The 22,812-nt window shown below is 35.1% G+C and overlaps 1 protein-coding gene across 1 annotated transcript in view; it reads left to right on the forward strand.

Moving 5' to 3' along the window:
* Nmt (N-myristoyl transferase) overlaps positions 1-22,812 on the forward strand; it is a 182,924-nt gene that overhangs the window by 50,592 nt on the left and 109,520 nt on the right. Inside the window, exon 5 of the mRNA XM_090393987.1 lies at positions 11,548-11,639. Within this exon, the coding sequence (XP_090250113.1) occupies positions 11,548-11,639 (92 nt within the window). The remainder of the gene's footprint in view (positions 1-11,547; positions 11,640-22,812) is intronic.

Genomic DNA, 22,812 nt, shown 5'->3' on the forward strand with positions numbered 1-22,812 from the left:
AGGAAAGGACTCTATCACTATGTTGGTTTTGCTATTAAGAGATTTATTAAATATGGTTAAAATGAATGACCTCTGGTGACTTGATATTCATATGAAGTTTTATGGGAATAGCTTGTAGTGATCTGAAAATCCTGTGTTGTGGAAACTAAGCTAAAATCAGAAAATGTGAATTGACCTATTCACACAGCAGAAATTGAAATTTTTGCAACTTTGTAAATACATGCTTTGCTTAAGTTTAATTTAAAGTAGAATGGAATTTTATACTTTTCTTTTTAATTTAAGACTGATATATTAATAATTTTTTTTCATCATCATCATCATCATCAAATTCCTGATATGTACCCTTAATGGGAGGTGTATAGGATATGATAGCACTGCATGAAAAACTTACACCATTACTAACTTCCTATCTACAATTTTCCTCCAAATCAATCTGTTACCTGTCAAGACTTCAACATTATCAGATCTTATATTTCTATCTTCTAAGGCACTTTTTACTGTATCAATCCACCTATATCTTGGTCTTCTTCTGGGTCTTTTTCTTGCTAACCTGGCAAAAAACACTTGTTTTGCTAATCTTTCCTCTCCCATTCTGTTTAAGTGACCATACCATTTGAGATTAGCTCTGCTAACACATTCCTGGATGCTAACAATATTAAGTACTTTCCTAATATCCGCGTTTTTAATATGACATTGCCACTGATGCCATCCGTTCACCCCCCCCCCCCCCCTCTAATCTTTCTCAGAACTTTCATATCTGTGGTTTCTAGTCTTTGGTCAAGTGTTTTATTTCTAACCTAGCTCTCAGATCCATAAGTTAAAATTGGTTTGAACACTGTCTTGTATATAGCTAATTTAGTGTTTTGACTAATTTCTTTCTTATTCCATATATATATGTATTTATTTAGTTGACTTCCTACCATACCAGCTTTGTTGATTCTGTTGTCTATTTTCCATATTTAATTTACCATCTTCACTAAAAATTGTGCCTAAGTTAGCTGAAATATATTTCAGCTAACTTTGGCACAATTTCTATAAGTTCTCCATTCAAAATGCAGTTGATATTTTCAGTGCTTCTGCCTATTTTCATTGTCTGTCTTGTTATTGCTGACCTTCATACCAAATCTATTACAAAGGTTACTCAATTTAGTCAGGGAATCTTGCGGACTTGTGAGATTAACACCTCCAATTTTGATATCAGGTTTAATACTGCTTTCCTTCATATTGTGATCCATATAGATAACAGATAACAGAGGGGATAGTGTACATCCAGGTCTGACACCAGATTTAACATTAAACTATCTTCCTGTACTTGCTTCAATTCTAACTGCTGACTTACAACTCAAATAAAGACTAAGTTAAGTATTGCTTGATATAATGCTCCATTGACACCATATGTAGCACTTTGAACAGCTTTTCTCTTGGCACCCTGTCATATGCCTTTCCCAGATCTACAAAATTTTAATACAGATCTTTGTTATATTCCCATGATTTCTCAATTATTTGTCGTAACATGAAAATTTGATCCTGACAGTCTCTATTCAGCATGAATACAGCTTGTTCTTCACCAAGCTTCCCTTCCACAATCCTTCCCAACCATTTCTCAAGTATACTTGAATAAATCTTAATAGGAACACTCAGTAGAGAAACACCTCTGTAATTCTCACATTGTTTTATTTTCCTTTTTATATATGGGTACCATGAGAGCTCTACTTCAATCATTTGGAATTTGCCCCTCTGTCCAGGCCATCCCATCTGAACTATGCAATGAAGCCATTGTAAGACTTTTATATCTCCATACTTGAGAATTTCTGGTCGAATATCATCTACTGCCGCCTTTCCACATTTCAGGCTTTTGATGGCTTTTTCTATTTGAAGTATGGATATGTATTCCTGACTGTATGCCTGTTGAGTGTTTTTTACCACTGTGCTATTGTTGTGTCATCCTACCTAGCTAACTGTTCCATTTATATTGGTTATTTATTTTTATCTTTTCCTCTTTAGTTTCCGTTATACTTGGTTAGTTGTTGATTGATGCTCATCTGAATATAAAGAAATTTATATTATACTGCGCCACCCTATATTTACATTAGTCTTAATAATATAGAGGAATCAATCATCAACTAAACTTATATTATCACTTTATCTTCAGGCTGAGGTTATTACTAGTATTTAAGGCTTCCGCAAAGGTCCGAATAAATTTTATGAGCAGTACAATGAAAGAAAATCAGCCAAACACCAAGTTTAACTCAACCAAAGAAAACATTTAATGTGGAAAAGTACAATATATAATTTAAGTATAACTATCTGCAAAAGGTTATCTAATTAAAATATTTTAAGAATTCACATTCAAACATTAATAACTTCTTAATTAGGTTTGAGTATCATGACTAATGTTAACACTTGTTAATTCATAAAGCATTAGTATTTCTCTGACATATTTCACTCTTACCAATTGGATGAATCACATCATAAATATATTAGCTCAGTTTAAAGTATTCAGAATAATTACAATCCATAAATTATCAAACATTCATTTATCAGATGTTGAGTCAATTAAGTTGAAAATAGTTCTTAAAAGTTCAACCTTCCAGATGTTACAATAATTAATCTTATGACAGGCTGTACTATAATTTTTCTCAGTCAGCTAACACTCAACAGAACAACATGAGACTTATTATTTTGAGGTGAAAGTACTTTAGTACATCTAACATCCGACCATTAATCGACATAACACCACAGGTAACAGAAAGGACAACTCTTACCGGGTTACTGCTTCTACACATCGAATTTGCATAGGCACATTTGAAATTCTTGTAGACTTTTACTTTATGGCTACACAATTCTAAAGAAACTTTCCACTATAATAACTGAATTATAGACACAGAAATATACAAGTCTTGATGCACTAGGTTTCAGTTATCTACTAATTCCTTATTTTCTTCTATGTATTAACTTCGGTTCTGCACTATTCTTCCACAAACCACTCAGAAAATATTGTAGTATCAGAACTCCCATAGAAGTAATAATTCATGATGCCTATTAATTCCCAGTCCTTTTGTAGTCGATTTACAGCATATATCAACTCTCCCTTCTGTTACACACAACTGGTCTCTCTCTCTCTTGTCTCTAAAGCTCCCCCTTTACTTGCTTTCATTTTCCAATCAAGTACGTTCCTTCTTCCCGCCAAAATCCGGTTCTAACCAGTTCAGCTTATATCCGCTGGCTTCTCTGTTTATACACAGTGGCCCACGTTCTCAGCACGAGCTAACTAAAATAAACTCCATTTCTCCTTCAGCAGCCAATCAAATCCATTCAGAAGAATTACATAAAATCACTCTTACATACAGAAATAAAAAAGATATATCACAATTCATATAATATACATTTGTTATTATATGAATAATAACAAATTTATTATTCATATAATACATTGTATTATATTATAATAAATTTTACAGAATAAACTAATTAAAATGAATGACATATTTATATAGATTCTTTTCATTATTATTACATATTCTAAGATTAAATAATTAATTAATAACAAACAAAATTCAAAGCATTTATATGAATAATTTATTATAAGCAAGAGACTAACAACAAATAATATTTACAAGTCTTGCTTATGACATGGTGGATTATGTTAAATGTGAATGAAGTATTAAAACAAAATATCTTCATTCACAATTTAACACTATCACTGCTTGTTTCATTTAGCAATTTTTTGAAGTAATTACTCCATACTTCAAGGATTCTTTTTCTTCTGTTTTCATGTCACCTTTATCATCTCTAACTCCTTTTACAGCACTCTTTCCTCCATTTCTAAGCTTCTTCAACAACCTTCAGAATATTTTGCAACCTTCTTGATATTTATTTTCTATGTTCTTACCCAAGTCCTCCCATGATTTTTGTTTACTAGTTTTACACTGTGTTTAGCTTTCTTACATTTGTCTTTGTATTATCTAAGAGCACAAACTGACTTATTTGCCAGGAACTTTTGATATGCTTTCTTCTTTTCCTTCACTGCCTCTTTAACTTCCTGTGTCCATCATGGAGTTCTGATTTTTCTATCCTTGCAGATAACCTCACCACATGCCTCTCTGGCTGAATCAATCAGGGTTTTCTTCAAGGCGTGCCACTGAATCTCTAAGGTTTGGTTCCTGTTCTCAAACTCTTTCATTTTCTTTTCAATAACCTTTGTGTATTTTAGTCTACAGTTCACATCTGGGAGCTACTCAACTATTATTCACTTTAAAACTTCCTTACATGTTCTTCTTTTCAATATGAAATTTAATTTTATCCTGCTCAAGACCAAATAGTGATCACTTCTGATTTCAAATCCTCTGTATACTCTGGTGTCCTGCAGCAGGGAGAAAACATCAGTATCAACAATAACATAGTCAATGAGACTTTTCTTATTCCTTACCTCATCTCTCCATGTTATTTTGTGCACATTTTTATGTTGGAACATGGTGTTAGTAATAACCAGTCCATGTCCCGAGCAGAAATCCAACAGGTATTTATCATTATTATTAGCTTTGCTCTTTTCTCCAAATTTTCCCAAAATATTTTTGTATGTCTGACAATCATTTCCTATTCTGCAATTTAGATCCCCAACAAGGACCAACTTTGCCTTTTTCATTGTGTCAGTTAGTTTCACTAAAGCCTCAAAAAATTCCTCCACTTCTACCTTAGTAGAACCTTCTGTGGGACCATAGGCACAAATAAGTCTTATTGTCCAGTTCCCCATTGTCATATTTGCCCACATCACTCTACTTGAGACTGCCTGCCATTCAAGAAAATTAGCTTCGTATTTAGTGTTGAATACTATGGCTACTCTTTCTTTTCCTTGATTGTCATTGATTGAATATAACATTTTGTATTTATTGCCCAGAAAGATCTCACCAGTTTTTGTGTTTTTTGTTTCAGTCACCCCTATTATGTCGATCTGGTACTTATCTAATTCCTCAGCTAGCTCCATTTCTTTGCCATTCAGGCTTCTTATGTTGATAGTACCAATCTTGAACTCTGGTGATGAGTTGGGGTGTCTTTTAGGATTTGTTCCAGTAGCTGACTGTTCGCTGTTGCCCTGGTTCCCTGGTGAAAACAATGGGGGCCTTGTTTAACTGGGCGACGCCCTAGCTGGCATGAAATTCTGTCATGTTGTACCATCATTTTTATTATTTAAAAAAAAAAATTTTTTTTCTGCATCTTATTCCCAAATGCTTGAGAGTATAATTATTTGCAGTTCATCACCATAATAAGGAAGCTAGACTGATGGTATCACATTAATGTATTAAAGCACTTACTAAATAGTGTAAAAAATGAATTATTTTAAGTCTTCATATACTCTCTACTTATTATCATTACTGGACTCTCCCTCCTTCCAGTAATAGTGTGTCAGAGTAGGTTCTGGTAGGATTATACACCAGATAATTAGGAGCTGCCTGATGAATTGCATGTTTGGTTACATGTATCTGGGAGTGAACTAGTAAAACTGCTTTGCTGCTGTACCCTTGAATAGAGATGGTTCTGGGTTTCTGTGGTATGTTTGGTATGGGATAGTCCTAAGGGGGGGGGGGACAGGAAATAGGCCTCAAATAAGCAAGATTGTAATCATGGTATCTCACCATGCAGTAAAGGTCTTCTACCGCCTATTATTTACCTTTAGGTCTAATGAGTATTTTCTCTAACTTTGTATCTGCAGTGTTAATTGATTTTGCAAAAACCCATTTTGTGAAAATAGGCCACACTACAAGAAGTTGGACAGTTGACTGGGTGAATCTATGTATCGCACTTTGCCTTTAGTGGTCTGTAAAAATATCAGATTGCAGGAATATCATAGTAAACTATGATATTCCTGCAATCTCACATATAGTTTTCTAAAACAGAATTGCTTCAGTTTTTAGATGACATAAATGCATATATCAAGTTTACAATCGAGGAGAAAAAAATCATATCAGGAAATTAATGACCTTAAAATCTGCTGGAATCCATTCATTCATTCATGCATTTATAGATTGACATTCATCAGACATTTATCATAACCCATTCCAAGAAGTTTGAACTCTTAATTATTTATTTATTTTCCCCCTATTGTGCTTATAACATCTTCACTTCCAGAGGAGGAAACCCTGTTTTTAGTAATGGATATAATAATTTAAATCATCATCAGTCATCAAATTCCTGATATGTATAAGTGTGTATACAGAATTGGCTAATTGCTTTCGTATTCCATATAAAATAATTTGTTCATCTCTCCATCATATCAGCTTTGCTTATTTTATTGTCTATTTTCTTAGTTAGTTTGCTATCTTTGCTAAAAATTGAGCCTAAATGGTTGAAATGTTTTACTTGTTTCATAAGTTTTCCATTGAAATGCAGTTGAAATTTTCCATGTTTCTGCCTATTTTCATAATTTTTGTAGATAAACAGGAAGTCTTCTAAAATGCAACAAATTGTAGTTAGCCAGGGTTGATGAAAGAGGACTCCCTATGTGGCTGTGCCTTTTAATCTGCTCATAAATTTTACTTTTACAACTGACGTGACCAAAGCATATTACAAAGTGAAATATCTTTGCCAGGTAGAAGATCTGTAGACAATAACTAGAGTTTTGGCTAGAGGACAATTTCTCAATTAATAGTAAATTAAAGAGACAATTAATAACAAAGATTTTCTTATGTAAGCACTTAATAGATGATAAAGAAACTTTACAATGTGATATCATTACATTTTATGGGTTTTCCTTAATGGACAGTCTTATTTTGGATTTTAGGTAAACTATAGAAACAAGTAAAACATTTCAACCATTTTTCCTGGCTATCATGAATGTCATGAAGCTGGCCGAGCGGTTAGTGTTTCTGCTCTCCAGCCAAAAGGCTATGAGTTCGAATCCAGCCGTGGGCTTGGATGTTTGTGATTGTCTGTGAAAATACTAGTGGTGGGCGATAGATGGCATTGGTGTAGTTGGTGGATTGTGAGTGGTAGAGATTGAGTTATAGAGTAGATGCCCTCCCTCGATGAGTCATTGGACTTCCTGGAGGTAACACATAATAATAATAAGTAATAAGTAATAATAAACAAAAACTGAAATCACAAAAGTCAAACTAAGATATGAATACATATATACAAAGAAAATTTTGTTTTCTTTGTGCTTACCTGTCCTATCTTAGTTAACTGTATCACCTCTAAAGTTATATGTTCTTATCCTTCATAGAGAAGAAACTGCCAAAAAGACCTATTCAACTGTTGGTACCCCCCCCCCACACACACCCAATCAATCAGTTATTTTCTCTTATTGCTATAAGTAACAAATTTCTTGATGCTTTTGTCATGAATTATTACAAGTCACTTATAGTGGTTCGGAATAGAGCAGGGGAGGAGAAATAATGATTCTGAGTTTCACTGAGATCTTGGTGGAGAAAAAGACTAAAAGAAGTTGTAATTCAACTGAATGCCAATATTTTCTTAGATATTATTCTTTATTCCAGGACTAGCGTGGGGAGGGAGAAGAGGTATTCTTTTCCTTTAAATTTACTAGCAAACCTTGTAGTGTAAAACTAGTCATTTAGTCTATATGAATTTGTTGTGAAGCCTCTGTAGCTCAGTCTGTTTTGACAGTGTTCTTTGGCTGTAAAGACTCGAGTTCAAATCCTGCCTAGGATGTGAAGAACCTTTTTTGGGGATTCATGACTTATTTTTAATGGTATTAACAATACTTCTAAATAGCATATTCATTTTCTTCCATCTAATTCTGTGTGAAGGGGTGGCCAAAGCGTGGTCTGCCAGTCCTGACTTGCCATAATAATAATAGCAAATGTATTTCTTATGTTCTTCCAGGCAGACGTCAACTGATCTTCCTGTTTGCCCATATTAGGCCAAGTCACAGGGAACTTCATACACTTCATGTTGTGCTAGATGGTGAAGCTTATCCTTAGGCAAGTGAATCAGAGTTGTTAGTTTAACATGAGGTTTGAATGTGGTGCAAAGGCCATGTTTCATCAGTACTTTGGCTATCTTTTCTGATGTACCTCTGACATAGGGAATAGAAATGGTAATGTTGTGTTCATGTGTATTAGGGGAGGGAGGGGTAATGGGGCTATGTAGTATTTTATCTATTTTGTAGGAATTGTAGTTGTTGGCCAAGAACATATTTCACAGATATTTGAGTTCTGTGGTCAGAGCTGTATTGTTAGAACCAATGGCTCTGGCTCTGTGTGCAAGTGTTTTTAAAATGCCTACTGTTGAACTGGATGATGATGTTATTTTTTATGTAGGTATCTTCCTCTGTGTGTTGGTTTTCTATCAATGAAAAAAGATAGTGATCCATCTGAAAGGCAGGTGACTAAGGTGTCAGTAAATGGTAAACAGTTATTAGATTCTTTTTCTATTGTGAAGTGGATTTTGGGGTGTTGGTTGTTTAGGTAGGTGACAGATGTATCCAAAGTGTCTTGTCCATGGGGACAAATGGCAGACACATCATCAGCATAGTGTAACCACTCTAGGGGCTTGTGTTCCATGTAAAAGTTTGCTAAAGTGGGGAGGGGGCATAGCAGTACCATTAATCTGTTTGTAGATTTTTTTCTCCCCATGTAACCTGCATACATAGTAAATTTGAATAATTCAAATTCAAATCTGGGCATTATTCAAATAATTTGAATAATGCCCAGATTTTTGATATAGATATACAGTCATATACAGTGACTGTATATCTATATCAAAAATCTGGGAAAGTCTAATCAGGATAACTCATTAATTCATATTAATTTTGTTATTTAATATTATTAATTAATATCTTTATTTCAGTCATGTCTCTGCTTAAAAATATTATCTTTCATACTTAGTGATATAACATCACACGGCTTGTTCTATTTTTAAATGATCTATTGTTAGTATTCCATCGTGTATTTTTTTTGAAACTGTTCTTGTAGTGTCACTGAAGATGGTCTGCTATTTCCAGACCGAAATATTTGGTTAATTAAATATCTTGTGTTTACATGCATATATTATTCAAACTAGTCATTACTTGAGCAATATTTAGCTTGTATGCAGCAGTTCTGGAAATTGAGGCTATGGAGTTCAGTATGCAGTGTTCTGATGCAGATCTTGATAGCTGTGGATATCCTGAACTCCTGCTTCAGATAATCCACTGATATATTGTAGGAGAAATACATGTCGTCATTCTCCGGTTTATGTGGTATATGCTAACTGTTTATTGAGTTTCTTTCCACAATCATCCCCTTTTTACTTTGCCATAGCAGTCATGGATCTGAAATTTACTTATTGTGGCAACCTATGATGGAAGTTGGCCTTCTCTTAAACCATATCCTATTTCCATTATTGTAAATAACTTACTAGCTATTTGATAGAAATGAGGATGTCCATACCATTTATGCAACAACCTTGTGTATGTGCAGTTTTATATTAAAATGTTTCCCTCTCTAAGATAGTTTTTTCATTATGATATATTCATATAAATGAATACTTATTCATTTTAACTTGTTTCCATTTATGTATAGCAATCTCTCAATTAATGTGTCTCCGATTAGTGCATCTTCAATTAGTGCGTCATTTTTTTTTCTGTACCCAAATGCAATTAATGCACCTCTAAAATTCGATATAGTGTACCTATATACATCTTAAAAATAAATGTTACAGATTTTAAATATTTTCATCTATGCATTGTTTTATGGCCAACTATTTTAAAAAATCATTAACCAGGATGAAATCATTTAGTTACTGATTTAAAACATTTTACGAAGTTATTTTTTAATGGCATACTACACTATGTTCCAAATTTACCACCAAACTTTTTGTCTGCTAATTACATAACATTTTGCTCATCATATTTCATGCCTCCTTTGCAATTTGTTTTCCGTACTTTTTTTATTTTAAACTATTTTTCCAACCTTTAATCATGAGTAAAAGAATTAGTGAGCAAAAAAATGGAAGTGTGAGAAAGATTTGAAAGTAATATCATTGGAAGAGAAAAACTTGAAATAATAAAGAAAAATAAACATAGTGAGTCCAGACAAAGATAGGACAAGAACACAGAATGGGTGAATCAACTATAAGAGCAATATTAAGCAAGGCTGCTTAATACAAAGAGAAATGTAAGGCTGCTTTAAGTTCATCATGCATGCAGACCACTCAAAATCAAAGTATGATAACGATTGAATTAGCGATACTTCTTCCTACATGGATTGAAGATTGTAACCAAAAAACGGATCCCACTAAGCACTGCCCTTGTTAAGTCTCTTTGCAACCTTGAAAGAAAGAGCTATCAATGATGGAAAAGAAGAATTCCATGCTAGTGCTGGATGATTTGACTGTTTCAAAAAGTAAAATAATCTACATAATGTTTGAATCACAGGTGAAGCTGCAAGTGCAGATAAGGAGGTGGCCTCAAATTATCCAGAGATTTTGAAGAAAATTGTGGAAGAAGGGGGCTATTTTGACCAATAAATATTTAATATTGATGAAACCGACCTTTTTTGGAAGCAAATGCCTTCCAAGACTTTTCTGGCCAAATCAGAGAAATCTCAGCTTGCTTATAAAATAGCAAAGTTGAATGAAATTACTGCTAGCAATATGCAAGCCATTTGGAAGCACATTCTTCCACATTGTGCAAATGATTTTAGAGACTTTTCAAATGAAATGGATAATGTTGAGGAAATTACCAACATTGGGCATGAACTGGGTTTCGATGAGATTGACAATGATAATGTCCAAGAATTAATTAAATCTCATTCTGAGGAATTGAGTGATTCAGACCTGCTAAATTTAGATACTCAGCGGGAAGATCCTGAAGAATATGAAGAAAATTTAACCACTGACACTCAGCCAAAAGAGATTTCACAGAAACAATTTGAAAATATTTTTCGTACAATCAAAGTTTTTAAGTAGCGATGCTTAGAAGCTGACCCTGATGAAAAGAGAGAGAGAGAGAAGCAGTAAAATATGCAGGAGAGTAGAAAAGGTAGTAGGGCCATACTCAGTTGTATGACAAAAATAAACAAAATGCCCACCAAACTACTTTAGCTCAATTCTTTGTTAAGAAGTAGAATAATAAATTTATATTCTGAATATGTTTTATTGTCTTTCAGCTTCATAGTTTTCCTTTAATTAGGACCTGAGACAAACCATAATTCTTTAAAAAAAAAATAAAAAAAAAAAATTAAGGGTCAAAAAAGAAATTTGAGGAATAAATTATACTTTTTCATATCTATCTATCTATCTGCTTATTTCCTTCTGCCATATGGCTGGTGGGGATAGTTATATGCTGCCATACTAGGGAGATGATTATGAGCAAGCGGTTCCCTTTGCCTTCCTTGCCATACTATATCCTATGGCTGTATCCTGTGTGTTCACGGGGCCAGTTTGCCTGCTTGTGGGATGAAACTTTTTCATATAGGTTATTATATTTGATTAGTGCATTTTCAATTTATATGTCTGTTTTAAAGAACACATTAGGTGCATTAATCGAGAGATTGCTGTATTAAGAATCAGTATGTATGATATTATATTGTCCTCTTTTGCTTACAGTTGAAAGAATTGTATATACTTCTTAATGAGAATTATGTAGAAGATGATGACAATATGTTTAGGTTTGATTATTCTCCTGAATTTTTAAGATGGTAAGTGGTACTTTACATTCTTTGAACTAGAATCATTTATATTGCAAAAGCTTTGTGTAATCATGATTAATAAGAATTTAGAGTTTTCAAAAATTTTAATGTCTTAATTTTTAGTCTGCGGGTCACTTAATGATCAAATCTAGATAACTGGGAGGAGATCTCCACATTGCCATTTAAGGAATGAGGAGAAAAAAAACAGTCTTCTGACTTGTGACTAGTCCTCACCTTCTTGTGGTTCATCCCCCCATTAGTAGGTATCTGGCTGGATCATTGCCTTGTTAACAATGTCCCTAAATGTTTTCATCAGGGAACAGGGCATGTAGTGAAAGGTCAACTACTGGAACAAACTCAACATAAGCAGAATTCAAGATAGGTACATCAATATAAAATGGCTTTAAAAAGTACTATGTTTGGTCTCTAGAGCAGAGTTCTCTGATTACCTAATCCTTAGTCTACTTAGTACTAAAATGTGCAATATGTTTACAGCTTTCTTGGGTGTGATTCATACATATAAGTCTAATACAGAATTGCATCCGAATTCTTATCAGTTAGATGAAATCAAGTTTGCTAGGGACCATTCATGTAAAGAATGGTCCATCTTTTTTTTTAATTTTTTTTTTTTAAATATCGTATTCTCATACTCTGTGAGCAAGAGATTAAGATATAAAAATATCTTGCCCTTATATCAACCAATTCCTACTTTTGGAATAGTTTCTAGATAGCTCCAGGTTGTAATCTATAGTGAAGATTGAGTGACATGAGATGGTTCCAAAGAACATAGGCAGAAGGAGTGAATGGGGGAGCGGTGCAGAAGAGAAGTTTGTTTTAGTGGGTTTTTGAACAGTAAGTGGACATTGATCAGTAGCTGTTCATTCATTCATGTTCTTGCAGTCTTAGAAGAAGGTTGAGGAATAATGGTGTTCAGCTCAGTAGGCTGTTGTTCATAAAAATACCTAAGAAGAGATATAAGGCAAAAGAGTAACAAGCATTCTTAGGGTAAATTTGAGTGGTATTTTAAGGTTGTGCAGATTCGGGCTTTTATAGTTTCAGCATTTGTTGAGATTAGTAGTAGTCAATGTCTCAAGTAGAAAAAAAAGGGCACCTAATTTTTGTGGAGACTGAAGAAGCTATGGCTGAAATGATGCCACTAATCTGTGGATACTTAGACATTGGTTAATGTTTCATGGAAAAAAAACACATATCTAAAAATAATAATTAACTAATTATATTATTTAGCAAATTAGTTTATAAGCCAATATTTCACTTTGGTCATTCATATGCACAAAGCAAAACTAAGCATGTGCACACAGCACACCAGCAGCAAAGCAAACAGAGATTTTCCTGCTAATGTACCTGCATGCACATTCTTAGTTTTTTTTTTGTGCCTATGCAGATGCCTTGGTGACCAAGGTGAAATATAGGCTTATAACCTTATCAACTAAGTAAACATATTATTATTAGATCTCCAGGGAGTCAATGACTCATTGAGGGAAGTCATAACATCACCCACACCAGTTATCATACTGTTTTTAAACTCATTCACACTAGATATATTCAGTGCTTCAACAGGCAAAGTTCCACTTACTTATGGTTCTTTGAGAGAAAAATCTAGCTCTCATTCCTTTCTTTAACTGTACACAAACTTAACTTCCATAGATGCTGTCCTTGTTTTCTCTCATCTTCTGTAATGAAAAATTTTATCAACCGATGTCCTATAATGACCTCTATAGGCAGCTATGAATGCTCTGAATCTGTCCTCATAACATACATTCCATAATCCTGATGTCATCTTTATAACTCTCCTTTGCAGCCATTCCAGTACCTTTGGAACCCAGGAGACCAAATCCATTCACAGTAGTCCAGATGTATAGTATTAAGGCATTGTAAAGAGGCAAAATGACTTCCATATCTTTACATGTCAATATTCATTTCAATATTGCAATAATCCTCTGGGTTGTTTTTGCAATTCTACCCTTGAACTTCAAATTCCTGTCCACCATAACTCCAAGATCTCTAGCCTCATTAGTTACTCCAAGCATAATCCCACCCATATAACATTCTGTTGGATATCTCAAACCAAAGTGCATAACTGTACACTTACTAACATTGAATTGATTGTCATTATCATTTGCTCACACCAGCCTATTCAAATCATCCTCTAAATGCTGTATATCAGTAGCATCTCTGATTGCCCTGCCTATCTTTGTTTCATCTGCAAACAAATAAGCTCCTTTCCAATATTCATTAATGTATAGATTAAACAACAGTGGTCCAAGGACTGATCCCTGGGGCACACCACTAGTCACCTAAATCTGGTAGATTCACAACTCACATATAGCACTTTCTGATACTTGTCTATCAGCCACTCACTTATCCTAGCCAGTAGTTTATATTCCAACTCCATAATCTCTAGTTTATGCAGCAGCCTTTCTTGTGGTATCCTATCAAAGGCCTTAGCAAAGTCAATAGTATCATAATGTATCCACTTCCTTTATTCAACTCACCCATAGCATTATTATAAAAATGAGCAAATTGCTCAGGCATGACCTCCCTTTAGTAAACCCATGCTAATTCCTGCAAAGTATATTTTGATTGTCCACTCATTTTTGTATGCAAGTTCTCACCACTTCTCTAAAATCTTTACAATTACTCCAGAGATACTGATAGATTGATGGTTAGACACAACAGTCTTTGCAATATTGCAGTTTGCCTATTTATCATACATTCTTTTCCATTCCTATGGGATCTTTCCTGCGCTAATAAGACTGAAATTATACAAGCATGTCAAGCGCCTAGCCAGTTCAGTGGAACATTCTTTTGGTTCATGCTGATATCCCCTCTGTCCCAATTGTCAAATTCTTATCCAGTTATGCAATAGCTTTAGAACCCCCTTTTCACATATCTCTGTCTCTTCATAGATATAGTTAATTATTACTTTTAGATTAAACATCAGCATGAATATTTTTGTGCCAGAAAAGGCCAGGGGCCCAAGTCAACCTGAATGGAATAAGGTCTTCTACATTCATTAACCATCGTTGATTACTGTGAGAATTGCTTACATTTGTCTCATAAACAAGTTCATGGCTTCTTGACTGGGGTTTGATTCGTAATGTCCAATAAGAATGTCTGCGAGAATGCCTTCTACCTTGGCAGTTTTATTGGCCTACTTGGGTTGCTGAGGTTCCAGTGTTATTATCTTTTTCACCCTCATCAAAAGAGTACTCCTGATTGAACAAGCTGGCTTTAGGCTAGGAAGAAGTTGCTGTGACCAGGTCCTTGCCCTAACAACACAGATTGAAGCAGACTTCCAGAAGAAACTTAAATCTGGAGTCATTGGCATAACATCAGCTTATGACACAGTCTGGATCAGGGGCCTCTTCCTAAAACTAGGTAATGTTATAAGGTGCAAAAAAACTTTCCATGTTTTCAAATCCATTCTCTCCAACAGAAAGATCCAAGTCCATATTGGTGGAAAAAAGAGCAGGCCCAGATCCCTCCACAACGGTCTCCCACAGGGTTCTGTGTTATCCCCTTTACTCTTCAACATCTACATGTTTGACATACTAGCTCAAGGAAATACATGTACACCAATAACCTAGTGATCCTGCACCAGTCACCTTCTTTGCCAACCTGGAAACAACCTTGAACACAGACTTAAACATTCTGGAAGAGTACTTCAAGCAGTGGTACCTGAAGCCAAATCCAACAAAAATTGTGTCCACAGCATTCCAAATAAAAGCAGAGGCAATTCAACACCTCATCCTCTCTTTCTGTGTCAAGAATGGTAGAACATGAGCCTCACCTGAAATACCTTGGAGTGAGCCTGGACAGAAGCCTAACCTATAAAAGGCACATCACCAACCTGTCTAACAAAATTAAAATGAAAATAATATCATTTCAAGGCTTGCTGGAACAATCTGTGGTTGTGGGGAAGAACACTGTGTCCCCAGTCTGGGAAAAGAAGTGCACACACTGGGTATCTATGACATTAGTATCTAAACTCTACTATGCACACAATTAGTGGGACACTGAGATGCACCCCCCCCTCTCCCCTGGCTGCCTGTCTTATCCAACATTGCTCCACCAAATATAGGATAATTTACTTTATTACAGAGAAGACAAGCCTTGATTAAAGAATTTAATAAAGTAATGAGCAACCTGCTCCTGCCCTTGCACCAGACTCTCAAAAATACACCTAGTCTTCACCTAAAATCAAGAAACCCTTTCTGGTCCATGGATGAGCTCTCTTTATCTGCCTTACCATCAACATCTGACATGTGGAGAGGAGACTGGTCCAACAAATTCCCAACAAATGGCTTCCTGGTTGAGGATCCCTATGCTTCACAGCCTGGTTTTGCTCTTCCTAGAAGGATTTGGTCATCTGTCAACAATCAGAACTAACCTGGGCAGATGTGGCTACCTACTAAACAAATGGAAACTGTCAGACCACCCTTATTGTGACTTTTCCCTCATAGCCCAGACGGTCACTCATATTGTAAATGACTGCCCAAGGTGCCAATTTTATGGTAACCTCCAAGACATCCATGAGGTGACGGATGAGGCCCTGAATTGGCTTTCTGGACTAGACATTGACCTATAGCTGCATTATATTCTTTTTTGCCATAAGAATAAATAAATTTAGATACCACCACTTCTGCGTATGAGGCATGTGCCTATACAGGTTTTGGGTATCTTCAGATTTTCGAGGTTGGATGCAGTAGACTTTTTCTCTGGCTGGGCATGGGTTGGTTTTGTCAGTTTGTGAAGATCAGGTATTCTCTGCACCCTTTAAGTTGGTAGTGTATGGTCCACTGCACTTTGTGCATTTTGTGAGTTCTGTTCTTGGTTTCTCATATGTAGTCATTGTGTGATTTTCTCCACACATATGACACAATGAAACTTGGCATTATAGCAGTGCTGCTGTGATAGGCCAAATTTTTGGCAGCGGTGGTATTAGCCATTTAATGCCCTTTGGCATAGAGATTCTGAATTGATGAGCAGGTCACAGACAGTTGTGAGGTCAAAGATCTCATGCTGTCTGTTACTGATTTCAACTAGTACAAGTGGCATTAGCTGTTTGTCTGCTCTCAGCATGCTGCTTACTTTGATTGGCTATAGTTCATAATTCTAGAGATTGATCAGCACTTCAGTTGTCACTGATTCAGTGATACCGTGCAGTACCTCCATCAGATTTTTTTGCTTTTCAAGGTGAAGGTGTGGTATGGGACTCTTTTTTTTTTTTTTTTTTTTTTTTTTTCATCCATTAATTTGGTGATTGAGCAGTAATTGGCAGTTGTTTGTGGTTCAGTGCAGATGCCTTTGTTAATCTTAGCCCTGCTGGACTCTGTTTTGGAGATTTTTAGAACTGAGGCTAGTGTGGTATACTGTACCATGTCTCGCAGTATAACCAGTGGTAATCTTTCCCATTTGTTCATGACCAGTGGCATTCTTTCCCTTTTGTTGGTCTCTGCATCTATCGGTGTTTCTGTGTTTTCATTAGTTGTTTCTCTTTTGTTGCTGACTTGTTGGGAAACAGTCTAGGTCTGTGCTAAATTCTTCGGTGGTCTGCTGCTGTTCTGTTGTTGATTTTGTGTTGTGCATATTGGGAGATGGATCAGACTCTGCATTTGGGTAGCAGTGTAGTCATTTCTTCTCCAGAACTGTCTTAGTCTGCTGAGGCATCTTGAGCACCTGTTCATAGTTGAGGTGCTCCCATTTTAGATTTATCATTCACTCCTGCTTTAAAGTAAGGAAGGAGAGAGAAAGGAAAAAAAAGTTATTTACTGGATATTTATCTCATGGAATGTTCAGTCACTATCCAAACTCCAAAAACTAATCCAAGAGAGACTCAGAATATGATGCAGTGCAAAGTGAATAACTAGAGATGATGGCTCACCTAATCTCGAACCAGTTACCGATTAACTATTAAATCCAATGATGGCATTTTATAAGAACAGCCTTAATGTATTCAAAGAGCACAATTGGCAGGAACCATATATAAAACACACAAAATGACAATGTGGGAAAAAAAAGTACAAATAATAATAGGAGATGCAGGAAGGAACTAGAAGAATATGAAATTATAAAAATTTAAATCCAGAATTGTCACCTGAAATCCTAATAAACTAAATATGTGTACTGTACTATTAAAATTGCAGCCTTATGTGCCAGTAGGCACAGGAAGCATCGATGATGATGATGATCATTAAAATTAAAAATCTGAAAACTTCATTAAGTCACTCAACTTAGTCACCTCCTTTACAATGTGGAATGGCCCAGAAGTGAGGACCATTTATGTCAGGTGTGCTTGCATTTGTCAGCCTGAGTGGGAAGGGAAAGTGGTAGGTGAATGTCAGCTTTCTGATTGTGAAATATGCCTTAACATAAATGGATACTATTCTTCTCTTGCTGTAAACTGAAGAAATATTACCAACTATACAGTATTTCTTTAATTTACATCCTCTGTCCAAAAAGAAACCGAACTTTTGATAGAAAATAAAGCACAGGCCAGTTATAATTATTCAAATAATTTATTTCAGTCAATATACTCTCCCTCAGCTTTGTTTGGGATGCTTTACTTTCATCAGCAAATGAAGTCAGGGGAAGAGAAAGAAGTCACATGGTGCTAACTCAGGTGAATACGGTGAGTGATCCAACACACAAACTTGGTTTTTGCTCAAAAACTGTCTCACGATGTTCAAACGATGAGCAGGTGCATTATCGTGCAAAAGTGACCAGCTGCCTACATCACGATATTCATGCTGTACACAACGAATTCTCGCTATCAATCGCTTCAAAACTTCTAGATAAAACTCACCATTGACTATTTAGCCAGGCGGAACAAATTCTTTTTGGATAATGCCCTTGGAATCGTAGAAACAAATCAGCATTGTCTTTACTTTTGACTTCTCCAAGAGACTTTTTTTTGGATGCCCCCTCTTCTGGTGGTCTCCATTCAACATTCTGGGCTCATACTCAAAACTAGTTTCATCACCAGTAATGATCGTTTCAAGGAAGTTTGAGTCCTTACGAGTGGTATTAATGAGGTCCTTACAGTGTTCAATTCAATACATTTTTTGGTCGTCGGTCAACTTGTGGGGAAGAAATCACGAATTAAATTTACGAAGGCCCAAACTCTCGGTCAAAATGTTGTGCACAGTTGATTTTGGAATCCCCAATTCATCTTCAATCAATCTCACGGACGTTTCATTTTTTTTTTTTTTTTTTTTGATGAAATCATGCACTTTTTGGATGTTAACTTCGCTCAGTTCAGTTTTTGGACAGCCTGGCTTTTCATCATCGTCGAGTGTCTCATGACCCTTCAAAATCACTTAAACCACTCGTAAACTTGTACGGGATAAGTATTCATTCCTGTATGCTTTTTTAAGTATTTGATTCGTTTCAGTAAAACTTTTACCAAGTTTAACACAAAAGTCAATCGCAGCTCTCTGTTTGAAACTCATTTTCCAACTGTTCGTCAAAACACACTGTCACTCTTGGCACTATAACTTCTAATGAAACAAATGTCATAAACAGTTGACACAACATTAATGAAGGTTGCCACTTTCTACAACAAAAAGATACAACAGGTTGCTCCACTAGTTTCTTCTATTTTCAAAAAGTTCGGTTTCTTTTTTGGACAGAGGGTGTATAGTTTAAGTAAAAGTTATGAAATTTGTTTGGGTAGTAGTTCATTTTATGTTTGAAAGACTCTTTTTGTCCATATGGTAAAATAATTCTAAATGTCTGATTTAGAATTTTGGAGTTTTTCACATACATTTTAAGTTTTGATTGGGAAAACCTAAATTTTTGTGTTTTTCCAATTAAACTTTTAGGATTTTCTGCATATACATATGGGGGGGGGGAAGAGACTGAAAAGCTCTGATAAACACCTAGAATAAAAGTGATATTAAAACAACTGATGTAACCACAAGAAAGATCATATATCTTAAAACCCTTTAATGCTTCTTCAAATTGCAATCATTTGTCATTTTTTTTTTTATGAGAAGCCACGTCTTTATGAATCTGACATGTCTTCTCATATTTCTATAAGAGAAGATGTGTCAGATTTTTTGAAGTAATTCAAAGATGTAGGCTGTCATCAAGTTTTTCATTCTGCAAGAAAAGTCTGCAACTGTGATTCACGAAACTTTATGTGAGACTTTAGCTGACTATGCCCCAATATATCCAACAGTTGCCAGATGGCTGTCAAGTTTAAAACTGGATATCCTGAGACAACAGATTCCCCCAGGTCAGGAAGACCTTCCACAACAATCACACCTGAAAACATCGATGCAGTGCGTGCCATGATCCTTAATGATAAATGAATACCAGCCAAAAACATTGCAAAGAATTTGGGGATATCCAGGGAACTAGTTGGCGACATTATCCATCAACATATGACATGCAGAAGCTCTCAGCAAAGTGGCTCCCCAAATGTTTGAATGTAGACCAAAAGAGAGAACTTGTGCTGTCATCTCAAGAGATTTGGGATCATTTTGAGAAATCAGGTGCAAATCTTTTGGCTCGTATTGTGACTGTTGGAAAAAAAAAAAAAGAAAGAAACATTTCATCACTGTGACCCAGAGACCAAATAGCAGTCAGTGGAGTGGAGAAACAGGTTCTCTATGGCCAAAGAAGTTCCAAACCCAAAAGTCAGAAGGGAAGGTTCTTGCCATTGTCTTTTGGAATATGGATGGTGTAATCTTTACCCAGTACCTCAAAAAAGGTGAAACTGTTACAACAGCAGTTTATTCAGCAGCTCTGAAGCAATTGAAGGAGATACTGCAGGAAAAATGCCGCAGGAACTGAGCAGAGTCATGTTGCTTTTGCAGGACAATGCACCTGCTCACACTGCTCATGGAACCCAACAGATAATATACAACTTGGGCTTTCAATGTCTGCCTCACCCACCCTATTTGCCAGACGTGGTCCCATCTGACTATTTCCTATTCCCAAATTTAAAGAAACACTTGAAAAGAACAAAATTTACTGCAGACGATGAAGTCATATCTGCAGATGAGGACTGGTTTGTGCAACAAGGGAAAGACTTTTTTTTTTTTTCAGAGGATTGTAAATGATGCAGCAGGGATAATGTGTTGTAAGTTACATGATTCTACCTCAATTCCTTCATGGTGATTATCACAACTTTTCAGCACACCCCCTCATATTTACAGTAGTTTATTATGAAGATTTCATGTAAGTGACATTAATTTAAGCTAATGTAACCTTTTGAAATTTAAATACTAATTCTAGATTTTTATAATTTCATGCTCTTCTACTTTTTTTCTTATGTCTACTATTGCTTTTGTACTTTCTTTTATATTGTAATTTTGCGTGCTTTATGTATGGTTACTACCAATCCTTTGTGTTTTGTCTTTAACATTCCCATCATTTCCTTTGTCTTTTGAATGTGATGTCATTTGCTGTGAGAGTTTCAGCTTTTACTGTTTGTAATAGTGAATTTAAAATAGCATTAGTTCTATAGGACTTAGGTCAGGACTTTTCCAATGTTTGTTATAGTGATGTTCACTGTAGTGCACATGCATTATCGCATATAAGGTGAAGTGAAATCTTTTGTTTGATTTTTTTTTTTTTCCTGGAAATAAGATCAGTCTTCATTTTTGTAACATTGAAGTTTACAGGGTTATCCTTGCTTCACTGCAGAATTGTAAGATCAGTGGTTAATGTATTAGTTGCAGAAGATCTACATTTACAAAGTAATTCATCGTGGTTTGGTAATTTCAGCTGGCAAAATAAATCTAAAAAAGTGCAATGATATTACTAAATTACTGTCCTCATAAATAATGCCAAAATGAAAGTGCAAATTCAGTGAAGAACTAATTAATGATTTTATTTAAGAGCACTGGCTTAGATCACTTGGAATTTAGTATGTAAACATGTAACATTCCTTTCTATGACAGATTATTAAAGGTGTTTGCTGGTTTAAATGCTCATAAAAACAAAAGTACAAGAAAGCAATTTGAGGAGAGAACCCTTCAAAAAAATATACTGCAGCCTATCTTGTTAAAAGTAGGCAGAATGTTAGATAATGTTTCCATACATTTTTCATCAATGGTATTTTTACTTTTCACACTGTTTAGCATTGTAATAGTTATAGATCAATGGATTTTACATCTCTCTTATTGAAAAATTCATTTCTTGACTCTGAAGTAGCCTAAAAATGTTCTAGTTCTAGGACTAAAATGGAAACAGTTGTTAATTCTGCACTTGCACATGACATTCTGTTAATGCTGTTTTATAAAATCACTTGGAGAAAATGATATTGCCTGTTACGGAGTTTGTACAGATGGAAACAATCATTGTCAATAAGAATATTTATAAAGTAATTCTGTTTTGGGTGTAGGGAACTTGTCTGAGAAGTGCATTGCATTTACTTGGAATTCTTGCACTCTAATGTCCAGAAGCTCAAACATGATGTAGAAGGCAATGTTTTTACCTTCTACATCATGTTCCTTAATCAGTGTTAGTAAATAAAGTTCTTAATAAATTAATGAAATTTCTTTTACAGTTTTCTTATTCGGCTTTGAAATAATGTGGGATTAAATATCCCCATAATTTAAATAAGTTCTTAATAAAGTTCCTTAAGTAAGTACAGCAATCCTGTATGTTGAATTACTGTACTCACAATAGAAATATTGGAAAGTGATGTCGAGAAGATTATTTTTAAAACATATCATAACATAAAACATAAAACAATTACCATATCAATACTTTCATATTTAATGTACTCATTGAGTAACTCAGAGATACTGTTGATTTTGTTGAGATTGAATACTGGCAGTTGCTTTCTCACTACAAAAGAAAACGGTTGTCATTATTTCCAATCATAGAGAGATTGGCACATGTTTCCAGCCTTGAGTTGTACTTTTTATCTTTGTTAGAGCTACCTGCTGTGATTAAGATGTTCAAACATGAGTTCAGTGAAATGCATTCATTCTTGAGTGTATTCCGATTTTCATATTCAATGTATTGAAAGGGAAAGCAACTCTGTGATAGAAGTTCTGAATAACTCAAACTCAGTCAGAAACATCCTTTATCAATATATGACTCAAAGCTTTCCACCTTGACCTTTCTGGTTTCCAGCTTGACAGTGCAATAAATTCTGTTCTGAAATAAAATGTCTGTAATTCTTGTATGCAATATTTGGGAA

This window comes from Typopeltis vanoorti, chromosome 6 (genome assembly GCF_054136105.1).
Source record: "Typopeltis vanoorti isolate ZY-2024b chromosome 6, IOZ_Tvanoo_1.0, whole genome shotgun sequence".
Taxonomy (NCBI): Eukaryota; Metazoa; Arthropoda; class Arachnida; order Uropygi; family Thelyphonidae; genus Typopeltis; species Typopeltis vanoorti.